This window comes from Amblyomma mixtum, chromosome 9 (genome assembly GCF_055824585.1).
Source record: "Amblyomma mixtum isolate Tamu chromosome 9, ASM5582458v1, whole genome shotgun sequence".
NCBI classification, from domain to species: Eukaryota; Metazoa; Arthropoda; class Arachnida; order Ixodida; family Ixodidae; genus Amblyomma; species Amblyomma mixtum.
The window spans coordinates 114810311-114826731 of record NC_143020.1 but is presented as its reverse complement, the minus strand read 5'-3'; the positions used below and the strand labels follow the sequence as shown (position 1 = coordinate 114826731).

The window sequence follows — 16421 nt, the reverse complement described above, 5'->3', positions numbered from 1 at the left end:
AAAAACAAATTTGCTGACATTCCCTGCGCGTATAACTAACCACGCCGGGATTAAACACCGAAAAATTACTTTTTTCCTTTTTGTTTTCCCAAGAACTGCACACGCGCACTTCTGAGGCAGTCGCCGAACCTCACTGGTTTCGATGCACCAGAGCAATGCACGAGTTAGGGATACAGGCGACGCAAATCGCGGCGGGAACCAACCCGAGCGCAGCAAAGTGAATTCGTATTTAGCGCGCTTTCTCCCCAGCCCCGCCGCCGGTATGCCACGCGTGCACAACCGATGCCCATTCTCAATCGACTATATCAGCTGAAGTAAGAAACAGCACGGGGTATTCCAAGCATCGGATGAAAAATGCGCAACTACAGCTCGATCTTGTACTCAGCAGCTTTACTCGTGGCTGTAGTTCTTTGCGCGAAATTGAAGTTCCGTAGAAGGATGCAAGCAGGGCTTTTTCGGTCGGCGGCAGCGGCGGGGCGCTGCCGGCGCCGGCCGAAGTTGAAAATGCCCGCGGCGTACGCAGAGGCGCTGGAGGCGGAGGCCGAGAGAGTTAGAGAACAAAAAAACAAAAAACAAAAGAGAGAGCGAGAGAGAGAGATAGAGAGCGAGTGAGAGAGCGAGCGGGAGGCTTCTCTGCCGTCTTCGCGTCGTCGACGTTACTCGGGCCGTCGGTTGTTCGTTGGTTCGTGGTGGACCACTACCTTTGGGTGCCCCGGTGCAGCAGTGTTGCGTCATTAGCCACCGACATGCCAGCCACGGCGGCAGTGCTGGACCTGAGTAATATGCTCATGTCGCGGACTCTCGTTCGGTCGTCGGCCGTTGTCAAGCCTGTGCGCGCGGTCAAGCGAATGCTCTTCCCGGTCGATCACGAGCAGGTACGCCGCGATCTGGACGCGGAGATGCGGGCTCGTACCGAGTCATTTTCCGAAAGGTACAACTTCGATCTCAGCACGGAGACTCCGCTCCCCGGTGGCCGCTACGAGTGGAACTACGATCGTGCGCCGACTCCGAGCGCATCAGAAACAGAGGACGCCGTTGCCGTTGCTACAGACGCCACGCTCGGCGGCGGCGGCGCAGAGGAGGCCCCGATAGGAGAGCGACCCCAGCCAACGGCGGCCCCCAGTAGGCAAGGCCTCATAACAGGTGAGTTGTCAAACGCCGCGCTTTAGGATGTCACGTACACCGTGAAAAGCGTCCCGGTCGACTGCCGAAGCGCTTGTTTCGGCGATTTTATGCGCGATTTTGTCCAGTTCAGTTAGGCTTAGCGCTACCTCCGTATAGCGGCGGCCAGCTTCCACGCATCGCAAATGGCGTAGAAGGGGCAGCCGAACGTTGGGGCAGGCTTGCCGTTAAATTGATCTTGCATCCGTGTGCGGCTATTATCTGCGGTTGTGTGGCGGCGTGTGTTGGTGCTGTTATGCGCGATACTGCAGCAGGGTGTTTCGTTTGTGCGGAAACAGTGCGCAGATCCTAAATATTCCTTCCGGAATGGGGCGTGGGTCCCCGAGCTCCCTGTATGAGCGACGCCATGCAAGGGGCGTTTGCGGTGGCGCCATCTGTCGGAGTTGACAGAAACAGAGGCCTCTCGTGACCTCTTTCAGTGTTGCTAGACCATGTCTTCTGCAGCGCGCGGTCAAATGCGAGGTCGCCGTCCCGCAGACCTGCAGAGGCCAACGGAACGAGGCGACAAAGGCGGTCGCTGAAGCGTTGCGTATTTTGGCTGCTGGTATTGTTCGTTCACTAGCACCTCGGCGATTCATCCTAAACCGTCTTAATTTAGGCTCTCAAATGCATGCCCCATGGTAATCTCCATTACCTCTCTTTCCACTACGTGAGTGATGTCGGGTGCCTGATCTCTATAACGGGTAATTTAATCAATGTTCTTCCGGCAGATACTGTTAAAATATAGTGGCCGTCGGTAGCATTTCAAGCGCAGCAGATGCGTCGTGCGCGGAATGTGTGTGTTCCTCGTTTGTTTACTTTTGTACAAGGGTCGGAACTCGTGCTCTCTCATTCATTAATGCTGCCGGGCCCGTAGCTTACAGTAAAACTGCGAATTTTTTTTTTTAAGTGTCAGTTATCGTGTGTGGAAAAATACGTGACGAAGGGCAGGTAATTTTTCGAAGCTATTCTCAGCAGGCGGCATCACTGCTTTGCGCTGCTATGCAAGTTGAAAGGCCGCCGCTGAAGTCGGCGCTCATTTTTGTTTGCATAAATGGGTTATCTTGTTTTGTTCGTTCATCCTAGTGGTTCGCTCCCCCCCCCCTTCTCGAGCCTTAGTCTGAACAACTCGTTACATTAGATCGCGAGCGTACAAAAATAAATCTTCTTACGCTTCGTTCTGGGCAAATTCTCAGCGTAGCTGCATATCTGCCGATTGTTTGTTGAAGTCCTTACCCCCTCGTCGGTGCGTTACCCTTGACTGCAGGTTGAACAAAACGCCTGACGTATTGCTCTCCACTTTAAGTTTGTAGTTTATTCCCTTGTATTTCGCGTTTAGGGCGTGAACATTGAAGCGTAGTGTCGACGCTGCTTTCATGCTTGGGGAAAGTTGAACTTACAATTTTTTTTTCATCTCTTTTTCATAAATTTCTGCCACTGCCCCACTCATGTGATACTCATTTTAATCCGCCCGTCGCATGTTCTTGATACCATCGAGATTCCAGTACGTCCAAAGTGTCCCGTGTTTGTTTTCCATGGTATAGAAAAGGCACTTATATGGTTTCTTGATACGCACCAAATGAACAAGGGAGGGGAAGGCCACGGGGTGCTTGCCGACGTTTCGACTAGAGGACCTTTCTTCGTCTGGGCAAAGCGTCCATCACTGGCGAGGTTTACCTTCACTGCGAGGAGGAAAGCCCGGTGAGGGGGAGGAGGGCTTGAAGTGGAAAGGGTGTTAGGATGGGGAGCGTGAATCTTGTCTGAGCATGATGGCTGCTAAAGGGGAATAACCGGCTGACATGCAAAACTGTGAAAAAGAAATAGGCCAGCTCGACAGAGTGGAATCCGGGGGTGTGGAGCGTGGAGAGGTACAGCGAACGTGGGCTTGAAAGTTTTTTTTTTTTCATTTTCACGCGTTTCATCATAAAGCACACATGACCCGACCTGTCTATTGGTTGGAAAACCTGCCTTTTTATTAAATGCACTTAGCTCGACGCATCCCTGCGGGCGTCATCGGAACCATAGTCGAAAGTGCGCGTTGCAAGCTGCGAGGTGCTTCGCCGCAACGCTTGGTTGCTCGACGGGGAAGCGCCCTTTCGCGGCGCCTCTCGGGACTCGCCACGCTACTCCGAACGTAATCGAGCGTAGTCTCAGGAAACGGATACAGGGAGTTTTAGCGTAGCGTAGACGTATACCACAGCAGCCGGGTGCCTCCTACACATTCGCAGTAGGAATCCTTCCGGCAGGTCCGGTATGCGTATACGCCACCTCTCCACTTTGCTGAAACTCTATAACTGTTGCACACGATGAGTTCGGCGTGCAAATAGAGAAAAAAAAAGGAATGAAATAGATGTCACTAAATTCGCCATAACGTAAAAGGACAATGGAAAGTTACACAGAAGTGAACGGAATAGGAGCTCCTGTGTACATGTCCTCTTAGGGCTATCTTTACGAACGAACATCCCCGACCAAGCATTTGTTGCATTTGCCAGCCGATGTTGCGGAACTTCAAACGCAACCGCTAGAAAGTGAAGCAGACGCTGAACGGACGGTGTACTGTCCGCCAAATCTCTCCAGAAAAGTTGACGCGGAGGGGGAGAGGTTTCGTTTATTACTAAAGGCTAAATAGGATAGGCATCGATACCAAAAAAGTGTGCTAGCGCTCAGTGGACGAAATGTGTCGCGCCTTTTCCTTCCTGGAGCGGTGGTGCAGCTTCTTATTATTTGTTGTCGGAGGGGTGTAGATTTATGGGTTACTCGTAGAGAGGCCTGTCAAAATTTAAACATGCTTTTCTTGGACTTTTTTCGTCGAAAAAATAGGATTCAACATGGTTTTCCTATGTAAAATTTCTCGCTTGGTGGTGAACGGTGTCGGTCTCATCACGCTAGAATGACTTCTCGACTATAGCACCCCCCCCCCCCCCCCCCCCCCCCCCCTGTTTTCATCACAGTACGAAGTATCGGTTTCTCGTTAATCTAGTCCGCCGCTGCGCTCTCAGTTCTTTCAGGGTGTCGCCCCCTTCCAGTTAATCGCATCACTCTCATTGCTTGTCTCACGCCGACCGTGACAGGGAGGTTACCATTGCCAGCGATGGTTTGAAACTTGCGGAACACACGTGAGCGGTTAGTGGTGGATTAATGCAGTGCTTCGGCCACACCGCTAAGATCCTTTTCGCCGTCGCATTCGCCTCGGGCGACACCGCGCCCCGGTTTATAGCCGCCAAGGACGATAAGAATACAATAGGAAAATAATCGCGGAATTGTGCGCGTTTCAGCCGAGCTCCTCGCTGGAACGTGGTGGCCTGTACGCCGCTTACGAGGCAATAAAAAGCGAAGGGCTGCAGCAACCTGTATCCTTGACCTTCCGAAGGTGCCGAGCACGCGTAGGTGTGCGAGCGCCGTGCAGATGACGGCGACGCCCGCAGAAATTTTAATGCGAGACCATTAAGAACCTCGACGACAAAGAAAAAATTAATGTGCCGTCGGCCGTAAAAGTGATGAAATCGTCAAAGGGGAAGTGAAATAAATCGCCAGACCGGACAAATCCGATTGGCTGGAAGTAAGTGCGTCACTAGACCGGAGGTGACGTCATTTCCGGTAAAGAAATCAACAGCTTCTAATGCTGCCGCATTGCCAACGCATAATTTAATGGGTGCCCCTCCGAATTTTTTTTCTTACTATTTGGTGAGAAAAACTCGTTTTTCGCTTTCACAGAAAGAGTATAGTAAAGACTAAGTCTTCATTGTAATCATTTTACGAAGACATCCAAGGCTGTCCACCTTACGCTAGCGGCAGTTCCAAATCAAGGCGTATTTCCTCCTTTAAAGCTCCGCTCTCCTCAGTGGAGAGGGGGGGTGGGGGGGGGAGGCAGAGGAAGCCTCCTGTGGTCAAAATCCTTGCCATGTTGTCTTCTATACTCTGATACAACTTAAGTCTGCAGTGAAGCTTCGCCCACATTAAGCCTCCGCGCACAGAATTCCTCCACGACGAAAAAGTAGTCCGCTGCTTAAACGTTTCCTGTTACCTAAACAAGAAGCTTATCACATGAAAAAAATTATGAGCTCTAGAATTTTGATACGTGGATTGTTTTGATATAGTCAAACATTAAAAAGCTGATTTTATTTTCTGTTGCGATTGGCCAGCGGAGTAATACAGGACGCCGTGGACCGCGGCCCAATGTTAGCAACTGCTGTTTTTTTTTAAAGTTGTATCCTACCATACCTGTGTCGTTTTATTTTTCCCGCTGTGTCTGCATGTTTTAGTGGATAAATCTTTAACGGGGCGCTGGCCTTTTTCTCCCTCGCAGAATTCTACTCGGCCCGGAAGCGACACCTGAGCTCGGAGAAGAGTCAGCAGCCCCCTGCCAAGGCCTCGAGGCAGATGCAACCGGAAGTGGCGGCGCCGGAAGTGACGCCCTAGCGGGGCCGCTGGGGTGGTCCGCTGCTGTTGCAGCACCGTGCCTTGTTTTTCTTACCCCGTGCACTCGCAAAAATGATGATGATCTCAATGGCTGCCCCGCCGCCCCCCACCCACCCACCCTACTTCCTCCTCACCCTCCTTCCCCGCCACCCCTGCCTTTTTTTTAATCCACCCCCCGTACCTGACCAGAGAGCGATAAGCACCACTGTCTACCACAATCACGAGCGAGTTCCTAACTCCCCCCTTGACCCAAGCAACTACCCATTTTTTTCCCAAGATCTCAATACTGTAGACACGCAAACACTCACACACCGAAATGGGGCGCCGTCTTTTGCTTATTCTTTTTTTAAAGAAAAAATTCAGCATTTTATTTTGTTTTTTACCGATTTTATAGCGCTTTGTTGTTTTATGATAGTGGCGGCCCTCTCCAGTATATCGTCCAGGGCGGCAGCCAGTGTGCAATAGGCGCCAGCCCAAGGCGCCCACCCACGTGACGCAACCAGTGTGTACAGAGAGCCTCTATTCGCTAATAAAGAGAGTGGTGAGAGCCGCCTGCAGCATGGCACAAGCACGAGTCCGTGTCTGTTTCCTCATTCCGGCTGCTTTTGTTGCGTGAGCAACACCACGCTAGCTGTGAGCGACTTCGCCGAGCCCCAACTGCTCATGCGCGAGGAGCGAGTGACGTCAGAGCAGCGTGGAGCCGCCGCCGCCGACTCCTCCGCTGCGCTGGTGACTCAGAGGTGCCGTCGCCGCTGCGCCAGCAGTGCATTCTCCAAGAGGAGTGACGTCACATGGCGCACAACTGCGGCGCTGGGGCCACCTCCTCTGCTACGCGGATGACTCAGAGGTGCCGCCGCCGCTGCGATTGCCTCGCCGTTGCTTCCGCAATTCTACTCGGGATGGCCGTTGATCAAACCACAGCCAATTTTCCTCACCGAACAGTGAAGGCGGCGAAATTTCATTTGCAGAGCCACACTGCCGCCAAATTGGGTTCGAACTGCTACAGGAAAGCACCAAGTTTTACAACTTGACTGAGCGCGCATGCGCCCTGGGCGGTGGTGCGCGTGCGCAGTAAGCTGCCCCGGTTTGAAATCCACCAATCAGAACGTCGCTGCCACAGTCCAGGGACAGAAAGGCAGTGGTTCAACTCTGCTGAACCAAGTTTTCACGTAGCAGAAGCAGAACGCACAGCTCCGGTTTGTATACCCTGACGTCACAACTGTAAATTGAATCACGGGACGCCATGCGATTACCATGCGGCTTCTTACCACCCCCTACCGACCACTTGAAAGGACAAGTGATTTAGCACCAATGTGGACCACACAGGGTTAGTCAGATGTGCAGCCATTACTTGTTTCACGGTCATTCGGAGGGTGAAATGTGTGTTAGCTGTCCTAGTCTAGCTTCCGCCCAGAGTTAAATTTGAAAAGGCGTACGAAGCTCGCGTATTCTGTCGCAGCTATCTTAATTACTCCACTACCCAGTCGCAACGGTAAACGAAATTAGCTTTTTCATGTTTGACTTTATTAAACAAGCTAGGTACAGAATTCCAGAGATGGAATTTGTTGAGGTAACAAGAAAAGTTATAACAACGGAAGCACAAGGGCGTTTCGCCTCCACCGAAACGCAGCCGCCACGACCGGGTTCGAACCCGGGTACTCCTGCCCTCACGGCGCCGCTGAGTTGCCAGGAGAGTGAGACATTTACTGCGTCTTTCCTTTCCTGAAAGTGCAGTTTTATTACGTCATTTTACGCTCTTATCCGTCCAGCGAATCACAAAATAGCCCCGACCAATCCAGAAAAGAACAAAACTGGTTTTGCCGCTAGTTCGGGCCTTTGTTACGATACTTGTGAACAGATGGCGCCACCATACTGTTAGTCGCGAACCTTTTACGTGAAATTTGAAGCCAATGGTGGCCACCTTTCCCTAAAGAGTGCGAACGGCCCTGAGATACTTGAGAGCCCATGCTGGGCTTGTGCTGCTAGTTTTTGTGCATGATGACTTCACGCAGGCCGAATGGGCGGCACGTGAAGCGAGCAGTATTTCAGTTGCACTGCTTTCGTATTTCGACGGCACTTAAGTTACAGTGCTCTAGAATATTAGTCCCCGTCGGAACAGTGCTGCACGGGAAAGCCAGTCGCGACCGGACACAGTTATCAGAATTCGGTAGCGTAGCTAGACTTCCGCTTTTAGAGAATTTTCTGGATTATCCAAGCTCTGTTTCCGGTAAAAACGGCGTATTTGCTTATGGTTTATGGTGGTTTAACGTCCCGAAGCGACTCGGGCTATGAGGGACGCCGTAGTGGAGGGCTCCGGAAATTTCGCCCACCTGGGGTTCTTTATCGTGCACTGGCATCGCACAGCACACGGTTCTCTAGAATTTCGCCTCCACCGAAATTTGACCACCGCGGCCGGGGTCGAACCCGCCTCTTCCGGGCCAGCAGCGGAGCGCCATGAAAGAGGCAAATCTGCTAGGGCTCGTGCAGGCTTTCGCGATTAGCAGACGAGCATACGCGATCGCATCTCACTAAACGCGAAAAAGAGAAGATAGAGAACACCATTAGGAAGAGTATCAAGGCGGCTCTGGCACTTCCCCACTGCTCACTCACCGAAAAGCTCATGATACTCTGCTTATCAAACGCACTTAATTGACGAAATCACTCATTAGAGCAACATCTCACAATAGGAAATACATGAACACAAACGGAGAGAGACGTGCTAAACAGCCTCAAAGTCTCCTATGAGTGCCAAGGTAGCAAGAAAACAGACATATCGATAAACATCAGGAAAATGCTAAAAATCCCCCCAATCACAAAAAAACAAGCATCCGGAATATCAGAAGGAAAGAAGAACCAAAGTAACCGAGGCCCTACAAAGGGGCTACGGAGGTCTAACAGAAGGGCGGACAGCTGAGTATGAAGGCTGCCCAGCTGTGGTGGCAGTAGTAGCAAATGAAAAACAAGTGATCAAAGCAAGCTGCTCTGTCCGCAAAAACTGCAGAAACGGCGGGAGAAACGATCATAGCGCTTGAAATAACCGGAACAAAGAGAAAAATAATAATAAGCGGCTCCAAGTCCGCAGTGAACATTTATATCAAAGGGAGAATCTCAAAGGAAGCAAGCAATCTACTAAACCTAAGAGATACGGACAGAGAGATTCAGATTACACGGTCACCAGCCCACTCCTGGCTGCAGGGAAATGGAAGGGCTCATGAGCTCGCCCGCGGTCTAACCTTCCGGGTGGGCCCGGGCCCCTCACCTGACAGCGGCCGGGCCCGACTACTTAGATACAAAGATATCACACAACACTACATACTGAGCCGAGCGAGCACGAAACAAACAGCAAGACAGTACTTGGGGACTCCTACAAACATGAACATACACGAACCCCCTGGTCATGAACAGACGGTACCCAGGACAATATAAATACACATGTAAAAATTGCGAAAACACAGCACAGATGGTTCACCTAATCTGGACATGCCCAGACATGAAGCAAACACATAAGGAAGAAAGAACAGAGGCCTCCTGGGAGACTCAGATGCTCGGCTTGGACCCAGCTACTCAACTTAATGTCAACTGGCTGAAAACGCCACCCTGACCCAAGGTCCCTCAGCCGTCGTCGCTGATGGGTAACCGCATCCTTCCCTGTTGGACAATAAAGTAATTTCAGTCAATCAATTAATATAGTTATTTTAATCAATCAATCAATCCCCGATAGGGCTTCTAGTGCTATCGCATTAATAAATGCCGGCAGAAGATTCTCTAGTCGGCACCATGCATGCTACGCGGGGAAAAACGGTCACTTCGTCAAAGAGTTTGAGCCTTTTCAGACCACCACGTAACGACGTCTTGATGTTCAACACTTGTGCACGTGCCAGGTGCAAACCACGATGGAATCGTGGTCCACTAACACCAATAATTTCTTCATAAGGAAGGCAAAGGCGCAGTCAACATTTCGCTTATCGGTGGGCACTCGAACGGCGTCGTGAAGGAAGGGGTGAAGGAGAGAATGAAAGAAGGGAAAAACAGGGAATTGCTGCAGTGGAAGACGCTTTTCTAAGTTCGGTCACCTCTCTAGGGTTCTCTGACGTGCTCTGGCACCGAATTGCACACAGGCGTCTTCGACATTTCGCCTATATCCAAGTGCGGCTTTGGAGACCACCGTCCCCCTGATGAAAATTGTGAAAACAGTTGAAGTTCGGCCGGTCGACCCGTGATGCAAGTGTACAGGCGCGGACAAAAGTAAACGGAGCACGCAACAGTCTTCGAATATTTTTCACGCGTCACCTAATTCAAATTTCCAGCAGTGGTGCGCGCATGCTGGTAGCGGAGGTTGGTGGGCTTTCCTGTAGAGAAACAATGTCTCTTCATTTCCAACGGAGAAGGCGTGATTGCACTTTGAACGGAATAGCGTGCTCCGTTTACTTATGGCCGCGCCTGTAACTATGTCAAACTGAACAAGTTCACCGAGAAAGCCCTACTGCAACGAAATACTTGACAGGTAGTTGAATATTACAATAACGATAAATCTAGAGACTACAACGGATCAGGATCGCGACATTAGGCAATTTATTATGAGACAGGGTCATTGTTTATGAAGAAATACAATTAAAAATAGGACTACAACACAACCTATTGCAAAACAGAGATTCAAAATATAGCGGTTAAAAGCGGGAAATAACGACATAACTACAATCACTTTACAAATAATAAGGCAGGGCTAATGGTTGGCACTCTTTGTGCAATCCTCAATAATACTTGCGATACTATCACTAAGGGATGCGCAATAGTAGTAGGGGGAGGGTAGCTTGACGGTACACTGACAAGCTATCTCAGGAGAAGAAAGACCTGATTATGAAAGGCCGAAGAATGAAAGCATCAATTCCCATCGATAGGATAGAACTGGCAGAACTATCAGACGTAACCAATAAGCGTAAGGTAAACGACATAAAGGAGTAGAATGTGGATAGGAGTGAGCAGGTGCTAAAGAAACGAGGCGGCGCAAAAGCAGTAGAGGGGAAATTAGTCACTAGGAAAAATGTGATGTAGGCTCTTAGAAACAAGGAGGGCAGTGCCATTAACAGTACGGCTAAGATAATAGTTAAAATGGCCGAATTCTACAAAGATCTCTACAGTAGTCGAAATAATCAAGACGCTAACTGGACATAACGTGGGTAAAGAACTTACGTTCGGTTTCGGTTTTACATGCAATGAAAAAGAGAAAAGCGGCTGTATACTTCTTGAAGGACAGTGGAAATATTGCTCTAGAAAATGTTGCCACTCTGTGTACGAAGTGCCTCACGACCTATAGGCAGTACTCGAACCTTTGCACAGAGCTAGCATCATCTTAATCCACAAGCAAGGGGACAAGAAGGACTTGAAAAATTACAGACCGATCTGCATGCTGTCCGTTGCCTACAAGGTATTCACAAAAGTAATCGGTAATAACATCAGGACCACCTTAGACTTCAATCAAAGGACCAGGCAGCCTTCCCTAAAGGGTCACTCGACAAAAGACCGTATTCACACTATCGGTGAGGTGATAGAGAAACGTTTTCGTTTCGTTTTATGAGGGTTTAACGTCCCGAAGCGACTCAGGCTATGAGGGGCGCCGTAGTGAAGGGCTCCGGATAATTTCGGCCACCTGTGGTTCTTTAACGAGCACTGGCATGGCGCAGTACACGGGCCTCTAGAATTTCGCCTCCATCGAAATTCGACCGCCGCGACCGGGATCGAGCCCGCGTCTTTCGGATCAGCAGCCAAGCGCCATAACCACTGAGCGGAGGCGTGGTGACAGAGCAACGCGCAGAATATAACCAACCCTGTAAATAGCCTTATAGATTACGAGAAAGCATTTGATTCAGCCGAAACCTCTGCAGTCATGCAGGCATTGCGTAACAGGGGTATAAAAGAACCTTATGTAAGAATACAGGTTGATATCTACAGCGGTTACGCAGCCACCGTAATACTCAACAGAAAAAGTGATAAAATCCCGATCACGAAGATTATCACGTAGCAAGACACGTTCTCGCCAGTGCTGTTGACAGCCTATTTAGAGGAGGTATTCAAAGATCTGAATTGGGAAGAGTTGGGCATAAAAGTTACAGAAGAATACGCTAGTAATCTGCGCTCCGCTGGAGACATTGCCTTGGTCCAAAGCACGATGGAGGGCCTAGAAAGGCAAACCAGAACGGCGGGTCTAAAAGTTAATACGCAGAAAACTAAAGTAAGTAATGCTCAAATGTTTCGAAAGCAAACAGCAGTTGACGATAGGCAATGAAGCGTTAGAAGTGGTAAGAGAACGCATCTACATAGTGAAGGTCGTGATCGCAGATCCGGATCACAAGAGTGAAATAACTAAGCGAATAAGAATGGGATGGAGCGGATTTCGCAGGTACTACCAGACCATGAATGGCAGTTTATCAGTATCCCCAAAGAGAAGCGTTGATAACTGTATCGTACCGGTCGTTATACCTATTGGGCAGAAATGTGGAGGTTAACTAAATGGGTTCGACATAAATGGAGGACAACGCAGCGAGCCTGTGAAAGAAAAATGATAGGTGTAACTTTAAGGGACAGGAAGAGAGGAGACTGGGTCAGCGGAAAAACGCCGATTAATGACATCCTAGTTGAAATCAAGAGGAAGAAATGGGCTTGGGCAGGGCATGCAATGCGAAGACAAGATGACCGATGATCGTTAAGGGGGATAGGTTGGATTCCAGTAGAAGGCAAGCGTAACAAGGGGCGGCAGAAAGTTAGGTGGGCGGATGAGATTAGGAATGACATGAGCCCGATCCCTAACCTTTCTGGGATTGGGAAGTTTACGGGGATAAGATGGCCACTGCTAGTACAGCACAGGGTGAATTGGAGAGATATGGGAGAGGCCTTTGTCGTGCAGTGGGCGTAGTCAGGCCGATGATGATAATGATCGGTTGGCAAGGAAGCATATTTTCTTCCGGGAAACGAGTCAGCACTAAAATTCTCTCAAGACTTCGATGAACCGGCGACGGCATCGGAGCCGTCAGATAACCTCGCGAGGTCTCTAAGACTGTATCTCTCCAAAGCGCACTCAGCTGGCCGAGACACTGGCCTCCCTTTTTAACCTTTCTCCCAGAGGGTACGAGGTCATTATCCATCATCATCATCAGCCTGACTGCGCCCACTGCTGGGCAAAGCCCTCTCCCGTCTCTTTCCAATTAAACCTGCCCTTTGCCAGTTGCGGCCACCGTATCCCCGCAAACTTCTTAATCTCATCTGCCCACCTAACTTTCTGCCGCCCCCTGCTACGCTTGCCTTCTCTTGGGATCCACACTGTTGCCTTTAAGGACCACCGGTTATCTTGGCTTCGCATTACATGTCCTGTCCAAGCCCATTTCTGCGTCTTGATATCGACCATAACGTCATTATCCCGCGTTTATTGCCTGACCCTACCTGCTCTCAGGTTTCTGTCTCTTAACGTTACGCCTATCATTTTCCTTTCCATAGCTCACTGCGCTGTCCTCAATTTCAATTGGAGCCATTTCCATTCCGTAGGTGAGTACTGGTAAGATACAGCTATGTACTTTTCTCTTGAGGGATGCTGATAAAATTCCATTCATCATCTGGTCACATGCCTGCCACATGACCTGCTACTTGCACTCCATCATCATCAACAACAGCCTGACTGCACCCACTGCAGTGTAAAGGTAATATCTGTAAAATTAAACCTGTAATTGGCGTATCCATATAGGAGACTGTGGCCAAGTACTACACCAGGGTGGCCAAATCCTGTTCTGGTGAGGAAGTGCGTCGTCAGTTCTGGTCACCGAGATCAGGCCGCATTCCAGGCCTGGTTATGCATTTCCATCGACACGCGGAGTTTTTTTTTTTCCGTTGGAGAATTGCGCGGCAGCGGGATTCGAACCGTAACCCTCTTGCATGCGAGGCGAATGGACTACCTCTACGCCATCCGCGCTCGCTCCCTATATCGCTCCACCCCAGTTTATTCTTCTTATTTCCCTCTCGTGATCCCTGATCTGCGGTCACTGCCTGCCCTAAGCAGACGTATTCCCTTGCCACTTCCAGCACCTAGCTACAAATCGTAAACTGACGTTTCCTTCCGAGATTGTTGAATACTGCTTTAGTTAAAAGCTTATAAATATTTAGGCCAGCAGTCTACTTTGCCTCTACAACTCATAGATCATACTTTGCTGTTCATCCCCTGAGCGACGTAGCAAGACAATGTCTTCAACGAGCCGCAGACTACTAAGGTATTCTTCAATAAGTTTAACCCCTAACGGTCTCCGAATACCTCCTGTAAACAGGCTGAAACTATGATGGCTGTGCAGTCGATATCTTCCTGTATTTTTACATAAGGCTCTCCTCGCCCTGATTCCGTAATGTCTGCATGACAGCTAAGGTTTCCACTGAGTCAAATGTTTTTTCGTAATCTATGAAGGCTTATATAGAGGTCGGTTATATTCTGCGCATTTCTCTACCACCTGATTGGGAGTGTGAGTATGGTCTATTGTAGAGTAGCCTCTACAAAAGACTGCCTGGACATTTAATTGATGTCTAAGGTTTGCCTGCCTTTATTAGCGATTACCTACGTAAATACCTTGTAGGCAACGGACAGTATGCAGATCGGTCTGTAATTTTTCAAATCCTTGTCGTGCCCTTCCTTATCAATTAAGATGAGTTAGCGTTCATCAAACACTACGCTACGCTCGAGGTCATAAAGCATTTCGTAAACAGGGTGGCTAGTTTTTCTAGCACAATCTATTCACCGTCTTTCAGCACATCTGCTGTTACCTGATGCTGACCAGCTGCTTTCCCCCTTTGTTGTTGGCCTTATAAAATGGCACATACCCACAAGGGGGATTGACCATAACCCCCTTTGCGTTGTTGCTTAGGCTTCCTTTTGCTTCCTTCTTTATTGGCGGGATGTTCAATTGCTGTGCAATGCTTCGCATCTCATTAACGTACTGCTCCTACCTCTTTGTTATGTCTCATCACTACAACCCCCCCCCCCCCCCCCCTCTCCCGCAGATAAACGCCTATGTCAATGGACGATCCGTCAAAGAGGTACAAACGAGAATACTGGGGTTGTATTTACAAACAAATGGAAAGAATAATGACGCACTCCCTAAGCTAAAATGCACGGTAGAAGCGACGGCGCGATTGATCTGCCGCATAGCTAACAGAAGACAAGGGATGAGATGAGGGAAAGAGATTTACGCCGACTAGTGCAGGCCTTTGCGCAAAGCAGGATACTCTGTGCCACTCCTTATCTCAAATTTGCGAGAGCAGGAAAGGACAAATTGGATATCATAATAAGGCAGGCCTACAAATCCGCCTTAGGACTCCCACTAAATGCCTCAACCGAAAGGCTTTATGAGGTTAGGAATGCACAACACCTACAATGAACTGAAAGAAGCCCATTTAATGGCTCGAACGGCGAGATTAGCCAATTCCAGAACTGGCAGGAGTATTCTAACCAGGCTTTGAATTAACTTTCAACCTATGAATAAGGACGCTAAAGTAGACTTGCCCCGCGTCTATAGGGCAGCCCTACTAATCAAACCACTCCCCAAAAACATGCACTCGATACGCCATGAGGACAGAAGACAAGCACGAGCCAAAGCCTTACATAATAAATACGGACAGTGCGCTGGAACGCTTTATGTAGATGCGGCAGAATACAAACATACCAATGCCTTTGCAATTGTGTCTGTGAACGAGAACGGTGACCACATCGTCTTGGCAACCACCAAAATCAAATAATCTGAAACGGAAGAAGAGGCAGCTATAGCCCTGGCTCTAGCGCATACCCAAGAGAGCACCTTTCTTGGCGACTCCAAAATGGCTATCGATAATTTCGCAAAAGGTCGAATTATACAAGCACCTCCCTTAGAATCCTTAACGCCACCAAATTCTCACCAAATTATGGAGAGAAATATGGTGAACGGGTTCCAGCCCCTTTGGGGAATCCGGCGAACGAGGCAGCCCACAATAAAGCCCGAGGTTTTCTAGACCGGCAGTGGATGACTCTGGCTGCTTGGATTTCACGAAAAGCTCCATGATCACATATCATGATCTAACCAATCATTCTAAACTAGAAAGGAGAACTTTCCCTTCTCCGCACAAAAGCCTTAAGAGGCTTTTCTACAGATGAGGCGTCGTCTACAGTTGAGATCAATACGCACCCGATCACTCCTCGCGCACATCTATCCTGATCTACACAGCCAGAACTGTAAACACTGCGGCCAACGAGCCAACTACGATCACATCATGTGGGATTCACATCATCACATCATGTGGATCACATCAGAGTCTGTGCTGGCTAGCCTGACCCCAGAACTCAAGTTCTGGCGGTGGATTGGGACGACAAAGTCGCCGAGAGTTAGGTACTATCGACCCCTTAACGCGACCAAGCTCTTTCCGACGAATAAAATGTTTTACAATCAAATCATTAACGTACTGAATTGGCTAATATATAGATTTTTGTAGAACTTTATTAAGGTATGTAGCCAGGCTAGTAGGCTCTAAATGTTAACTAGTGATACAGCATGCACGCAAACAAAAGACAGGACGACAGGCGCCGTACGTGATCCTCACGAACTGCCCAGCCTGATCCTCGCCGGCGCATGCATGTGCTTGTTCTTTCTTTTTGTGCGTGTCAGTGCAACTTGTTTGACAAGTTAAAATTGTGTAGAACACTTGGACTACCTTAACTGTCTCTGTCTCATCCACGTTGCTAATGGCATTACCCTCCTCGCTTCGTGCATGCATCTGATTTTCGCCTATGCCTCTCTTGAGCGTTTTCAGTCTACCTCCGTTCTTCAGAGCATGCTCTATTA

The 16421-nt window shown here is 49.2% G+C and overlaps 1 protein-coding gene across 1 annotated transcript; it reads left to right on the top strand.

The window, feature by feature from the left end:
- The first annotated feature begins 589 nt into the window (after positions 1 to 589).
- On the top strand, positions 590 to 6148 carry LOC149330848 (cyclin-dependent kinase inhibitor 1-like). Its single transcript, XM_089561546.1, has 2 exons — positions 590 to 1143; positions 5468 to 6148. The coding sequence occupies exons 1-2, from the start codon at positions 747 to 749 to the stop codon at positions 5578 to 5580; spliced, it is 510 nt and encodes a 169-aa protein (XP_089417672.1). The 5' UTR covers positions 590 to 746; the 3' UTR covers positions 5581 to 6148.
- The last annotated feature ends 10273 nt before the right edge of the window (positions 6149 to 16421 follow it).

Bases quoted from the DNA above. Each gene is read 5' to 3' on its own strand.
- LOC149330848 (XM_089561546.1), top strand. From the start codon at position 747: ATGCCAGCCACGGCGGCAGTGCTGGACCTGAGTAATATGCTCATGTCG. The intron at 1,144-5,467 runs GTGAGTTGTCAA...TCTCCCTCGCAG, and splicing joins TAGGCAAGGCCTCATAACAG to AATTCTACTCGGCCCGGAAG.